General features: G+C 32.4%; 1 protein-coding gene across 1 annotated transcript; it reads left to right on the top strand.

Moving 5' to 3' along the window:
• Nucleotides 1–203: 203 nt before the first annotated feature.
• On the top strand, nt 204–3133 carry LOC106476852 (mitotic-spindle organizing protein 1-like). Its single transcript, XM_013937471.2, has 3 exons — nt 204–281; nt 1627–1772; nt 2576–3133. Exons 1-3 carry the CDS (start codon nt 215–217, stop codon nt 2594–2596), a joined length of 234 nt encoding a protein of 77 aa, XP_013792925.1. The 5' UTR covers nt 204–214; the 3' UTR covers nt 2597–3133.
• The last annotated feature ends 4193 nt before the right edge of the window (nt 3134–7326 follow it).

Below are 7326 nucleotides of genomic sequence, written 5' to 3'. Positions count from 1 at the left end.
TCTTACAAAGGAAATAAATGAAACATGTTAGATTGAAAACCAATATTAGTTACGTTACCCATCTTATAAGTTATGCGAACATATCAGAAGGAAGGATACACGTGAGAAAAGAAAAATTAAAGATGTTTGAACCTCGCGCCTCACTTTTAATGGGCCAATCAACGCTATAAAAATTTTCGAATATAGATGGCAGCAGTTAGTTATCAACGTTAAAATGGCGGATTCTGGCGGGAGTGGATCAACAGCAAGCACTATTTTACAAGCCAAAGAAACGTTTGAGAGTAAATACTTTTTGTATGAAACTGAAACTTTTTTCTGTCTTTGCCTAAAATAAATTTTATCACAGCTTATAAAGTTTGAGAAAAACGCAATTAATGGCATAATTTTAGTTTTTCAGTGTGATCGTATTGTGTTGTGCAAATTACAGACTTATTCAATGCGATTCATGAATTATACTCGTACTGTGTCGTCAAGACGTATAACTAATATTAATGTGCTTTTACTAATTACTCAAGTTAGTCCTTTGTAGTGCATAGGCTTATAAGTTAAATTTACAAACTACAGTTAGAAATACAAGGTTTTGTTTCGTTACATTAAGACATAGTGTACAGTTAGGGTTTTTAAAAGTCCAGAAATATATAAAATATTTAGGTGGTATAGTTGGTGAGGAAGTTCACAGAAAGGCCATTCAACCCATAAACAGTAAAAAAGAAATGGTAATCAAAAGAAAATTTTCAAAGTATAGATAACTCATTGTGAAGACAAAATATTCAATAAGTGTTTGAAGTAATTTAAGTACACTTTACAAGCAGTTCCACAAAAAGCAGAAAACAACTTTTTTGTGTGTATAATAATGCTGTTTTGAGTTTCATTAAGCAATAATATAAGAATTCATATTACCAGTTTCTTTATTCCACCACTTAAAACAGATGAACAGTTTGAAAATTGTACATACTTCTAATAGTTTTGAACATCTAAGTCAAGTTCTCTCTTATTTCCTATGTTTGAGAGAAACCTTTTGTGTTTGCTTAAATAACAAAACTAGTTTTTACTTTTGTAACTTCTATCTGAACTCTAAATATGCTGATACATGTATTCTTCCTGTCTTAAATGGACTGAAACTGCCCAGGGAATCCTAAATAAAACCTTATAAAAGTCTTATACATGGATCAAGGTTGCGATAACCTTCTTGCTATAAAGATTATAAATTTAATTATTGATAGTTAGTGATGTATGTTTGTTTTTCCATCAGCCAAAAAGGTAGTTTTTGTTTTTTTCTGTTACTTACTGAATATGCTTGTTTTGTACTTTGGTTCATTGACTACTTTACTACCAGCAGGGATAAGAAACTAAGATGGACTTTTATTGTTAAATCAGTAATATATGTGGATTCCACAATACAGGTTTTATTTATCAAAGGTGGCCCATTGAGTACACACAGCCTGCTGTTATGCAGCCTGTAAAGTTCATTAGTATTAAGGTTATTCAAGCATAGATTTTATTTTTATTCAAAAAAAGGTATAAGAGATCAATTATGAAATAAAATTATTTGATGCTTTGATTAAATAATGCATGATGTTATATACTTACTGTTTCAATATTTTGTGAAGACTGCTTTTTCTGTAGTTATACAGGAGATATCCAGACTGTTAAATACTGGTTTGGACACTGAGACTCTGGCAATCTGTGTTCGTCTCTGTGAAAGTGGAGTGAACCCAGAAGCCTTAGCATCTGTTATTAGGGAGCTTCGAAGGGAAAGTGCAGCTGTTAAGGTGAGTTACGTTAGGTTCCTAGTTCACCTCTTATAAAAAAGACCTTTCTTCAGAAAGCATTAAATTATCAAGTTTTTGTTTTGTGATTTGTAAGTTTCTTTTAGTCAGTATAATTTTTTAGAAACCATTATTCATTTTAAATCCTGAAAACTGTTTATAAGTTTTCATTAAAATAAGTACTTATATCCAAACCTTTTTATCTTACTAGCTCTGTCTTCATTGTAAACCATCTATAGTTTACAAACCATGGTAAAATTAGTAATTGATTAAAAAAACATTAATGTTACTAAAGACCTCTATCTTGTCGATTCAAAAACTGTACACTTGTGGATGTTTTATTGTGTTCATCCTTAAAAGTTTTGACTCACAAAAATATATTATGTTGAAAAAATTAAACATTTTTATTTAAAAGGAATATATCATAAGCCAGTGAACACACGTGCACTTATGTTAATATAAACATAATTAAATAAAATTTACATTAATTAATGTGCTTTTTGAAAAAAGTTTTGATCTATTAAAACGAACTGTCACTCCTACAGTAAACTTTTCTGTTTATTTTTGTTTTGTGACTAATTTACAAACCTATATACTGCTTTGAACAGTTTTTTAAGAAACTAGACCACAATATAAGTTAAACTGTACAGAAATGACAGTCAAGGACAACATCTGTAAAGCTTCAGCCATTTTCTTCTACAAAATAAAATAACTGGTAATTATTTTCTTACACGATTTAAACTTTATTTATGTGAAACACTCAGTATTTCTTAATTTTCTCTTTCTTCTCTCATCACCTGCAATAGGCTGGAGAATCAAACCACTAATCTTCAGGCAGCTCTTCAGGGATGAAAACAACTCCATGATTGATGAAATAGTTTTTTTTGTTTTGAACTCAGTAGATTAACTTATTAATTTTTAAAAAGTTGTATATAAAAGTTTTTTTTCATAGCTCCAAGTATACCTGCAATCTTATAATGGACAAGAAATAAATAATCTTATGTATAGCAACAATAATAATGATGCCCTCTCATCTTAAAAGGAACTGATATTAAAATAATACAAACTTTATGTGTATGTTGTATTAATGCAAAATGTATAGTTGGTACAACAGTTGTCCGTGTCTTACATTTAAGTAGCTAATGTGTAATAACTTTTTTTTTTAAATGTGATTGAGTCTAAATGACACCGTTACTGACTATTAATGATTGGATTGTACTTGTGAAGGTTGAGTGAGAAACAGTAAATGTTTAATCCTCCACATACTAGAGTTCTGAGAAATATATTATGTGGTTTGTAATATATACATTCAAAAGCAAAATTTTACATGGAAGAAAAAATAAAGTTTAGGTATGATAAAACAATCCACTGTTTATCGTTATTATCCTAATGAAAGGTTTCATGATTTCTAAAATATGAATATTTTAAAATATCCGTCAATTTTATTTATACGTATTTTTACAACCTGTCAACAAAAGCAAATCCGTTAAACTCACAAAATATTTTAGAACAATATTATGCATGTTGAAGCTTTTGTATGTATAAACCTAGTGGTTAGGGCAACAGTAGCTGTTACTCTTGTGACTTGTAACAAAAGACATAGTGAAATTGTTTCAATGTAACAATTTATCATCATAAGTCATTACTTCAAACTTCAATAGCTAAGAACAGTGTTTTCCAAACTGTAGGGCGTGCTCCACCTGGAGGGGGCAGTATTTTCGTGGGAGAGCCCAAAAATAATAATTGAAGAAACAGAAGAGTTGGACACAACAATAGCCTAACAAAACTATTACTTTGCTCTGAAAGCTTTTTTTTTTGCTCTCGCACTTACTCACTTCTAACAAGCATTTTTTTCATTTAAAAAAAAATTTATTAAAAACAGTTAGAGATAACGTTGATTTTGCTGCTATCATTTGCAAAAATTAATTTAATTATCGTGAAGGGGGAGGGGACACAATGGAAACTTTGCTGAGTTAGAGGGTGTCAGTATTTAAAGTTTGGATTAGAAGAAAGATAAGTCATTTTAAATTCTTAGTTCTGGAACTTGTTTTTAAAGTGTGTAACTGTAGACTTCAAGTAGAACTCTACAATCTAAAAACCTCTATCATCTTTACAATGCTTTCCCTGATTTGGTTTTACAAGGTAGTCTGATTTTTTCTGTTAACAATTTTTACCATGTAGCCTAATTTTTATTATCCAGCTCCTGGAACGGACCTGCTATACTGTAAAATGTTCTACAGTTACTGGTGTGCCTTTAATTTGTTTGTCTTGATATCCTATCAATAAAGACATTTTTTTTTTTCACAGCAACAAGCCACTATACAAGTTTTCAAGTTTACTTTGTTTGTTTTTTTAAACTGTAATTACCTCTTAATTATTTTAATTTATTCTACAACTTTTAAAGCACCTTGTGAATACTTTAAATTGATGTTATATAGTATTGGATGATTTCTGTTATACTTGTTTATGGTAATGCTACTAATTCTGAACTGTTGACCAGATGGATGGTAAATGGCTGGTAAAACCCACTATCAACTGTTTCACCAATAAAAAGTAGGATCGATCTTCACAGCTGAAAGAACAGGAATCTTTGGTGCCACGTTTCAATCTCACGACCTACTCTTTATTCAGCTACTGCTGCCCTAACCACTAGGTTTTTTGTTACAAGCCAGAAAAGTAACAGCTACTGTTGCCCTAACCACTAGGCTTTTTGTTACAAGCCAGAAAAGTAAAAGCTACTGTTGCCCTAACCACTAGGCTTTTTGTTACAAGCCAGAAAAGTAACAGCTACTGTTACCCTAACCACTAGGTTTTTGTTAGAAGTCACAAAAGTAACAGCTACTGTTACCCTAACCACTAGGTTTTTTGTTACAAGTCAGAAAAGTAACAGCTACTGTTACCCTAACCACTAGGTTTTTGTTACAAGTCAGAAAAGTAACAGCTACTGTTACCCTAACCACTAGGTTTATACATATAAAAGCTTCAACATGCAAAATATTGTTCTAAGAGTAACAGCTACTGTTGCCCTAATCACTAGGTTTTTTGTTACAAGTCAGAAAAGTAACAACTACTGTTGCCCTAGCCCAGAGCACTTGCCTGGTGTGCGAGTAGGTTCGAGTTTGAATCCGACCCAAGGAAAAAATAAAAATTACTTTACAGCAACATAACAGATTAGATGATCATAAAAATCTGTTAGCATAATGCTGTCAATCAGAACAAATGGGTTAAGTAAAAAAAATTAATTCTGCTGAAACAAATATGTGAAGTTTACGTATTCAAAAAGTGCTGATATAAAAAACATTAGCAATTTTTACAAAATAGTTTTGTTTTTTTACTTAAATCCCAGTAATGAAAAACTTCAACTAAGCTAAAGGGTTAATCCCTTAGCACTTGCTAATAAGATACTTTTTAACAAATCAAGCTACCACGTTCTTCCTGTCTCACAAACAAAACCTGTACTTGAGCCTTATTCTCAGGTTTGTGGAACTGCCAGCAGCTGGATAGCAATTTTCTGTGATATACTTGTTTTTTGCATGTCTCACTTGTAGGGTTTAAACATAGGACTACTCATATGTAAGGTGAAAACTTTGATTTCTACATGCAGTATTTCAATCCTGGAAGCTATGACTGGAATCAAACTGCTACTACTGGGAATAGTGTAATTGCTTGTGCTTTTTAAGACTTCATGCTACCATGGCACTTTCTGATTGGTTGGATGACAACCAGTCACAGCGTAAAAATAACCAACACGTGATAGTACTTTTTAACATCTCAAGCTAACACTGTAATTAAGAAAAATTTTGATGTAATTTTTTAATAAGATTACAGATAACTAATGTAAAATTAGTTTTTGGTTTTTCTGCAACTGAACAGCTTATGGAAATAATGCTTAATCAGTGCAGTTCCATTGTTCATGTAGATAAAATATAAAAATTTCCTTGATAGATAACCCTCTGACTGGTGGTGATGGAAAATATTCCCCAATGACAACTTGTACTTTCTGCAGCTTATGAGAGATACAAACTTCCTGTATGAAATGGAAGAATTAAACATGACTAAAAAAATCAGTCATGTCTACTAGCGTGAGGTTTTGTTAATGATAGACATTTCTGTCACAGGGTGAAACGACAGTTTTGTCGAAAGAAAAAATAATAATTTGTGAAGAGTGGGTTTATTGCAACATAGTTCAAAGGTCACTATATTTCTGTTTTGAACATGAAAAGCCATTGTTTATGGTTGTTTTTAAAGAGAGTATTGTATAACGTAATAGCATTAGAAAACCGTACATTTACAGAGGTGTAGGAAGCATATTAAAAATTTGTGAGTTCAAGGTTTATTTGACTGAGCAAAGTGAGGAAATGGCCAAGGTGAGCCCTGGAAGCACTTTAGTTTTGGATTAAATTTTATGCATTCTCCTACTTTTTTGTGAGTAATTTTGATGTATTTTTATTGGAACAGATTGAAAAAGTCCTATCCCTCTGAGTCATGATACTGCCATTAATAGTATTGTTGCGTCAGCGAGGTCACGTGACCTATTTTCTAGAAGTATCTTGTTCCTTCATGAATGCCCTAGTATTTACTAGATATATGTTTTTCTGGTATATAAGTAAGACGCTCACAACGTGATGAAAGAATGTGTGTGTAGATAGTGAGTAATTGAACTGCAGTCAGAAGTATTGTTGACGTTCGTTGATATAGCGTTTGTTTTAGCGTGATTGTTGAAAATAAGTGTATCGTAAAGTTGTATTCGGAAAAAATAAACCAGTTTTATTAAGTAAGGATTTGTGTCGTTAAAGTTTCGTCGGAACGAAGTTACGGAAAGTTAATTAACGAACGGAGACGTAACAAATTGGTGTCAGAAGTGGAACGAAGAAAAAAAAATGGAAACGAGAGGCGGAAAATCAAACTACAACTTAGCAGACTTGATGGCAGCAATACAAGAAAAGCAAAAGAAACAACAAGACAGACAACAGCAGTGGCAAGAAAACCTACAACAATGGCAGCTCGAACAGCAAAATAAACAAGAGAGATTACAGCAGTTGTTGGAGGAAAAAGAAAAGAAACAAGAAGAACGAGAAAAGAAACAAGAAGAGAGATTACAGCAGTTGTTGGAGGAGAAAGAAAATAAACAAGAAGAGAAATTACAGCAGTTGTTAGAGGAGAAAGAAAATAAACAAGAACAACTAGAAAAGAAACAAGAAGAGAGACTACAACAGTGGCAAGAAGTACAAATGGAAAACATTAGTAAATTTAAAAGCGAATTAGATACTTTAAAGGACGACTTTTTGTCTTTTACACAAGGAGGATACATTGACCATCGACTTAATCAGCCCCAGACAACGGCAAGCCCCTTATAGAGCCCGCAGCTAAACCCTAATGCAGACATATTCAGTCCCGTTAGAAGTCACATCCCAGATATGAATGTCAGTACTAGGAGTGATCCAGTGCGAAGGAAGCCACAGGAATACGATGGGAAAGCACTGTGGGAAGCATATAGAGCACAGTTTGATTTACTGGCAGAGATAACGGATGGACAGAGGAGCAGAATGCAGTATAT

The sequence above is a fragment of the Limulus polyphemus genome, unplaced genomic scaffold, assembly GCF_000517525.1.
Source record: "Limulus polyphemus unplaced genomic scaffold, Limulus_polyphemus-2.1.2 Scaffold11830, whole genome shotgun sequence".
NCBI lineage: Eukaryota > Metazoa > Arthropoda > Merostomata > Xiphosura > Limulidae > Limulus > Limulus polyphemus.
This window is presented reverse-complemented; position numbering and strand designations above follow the sequence as displayed.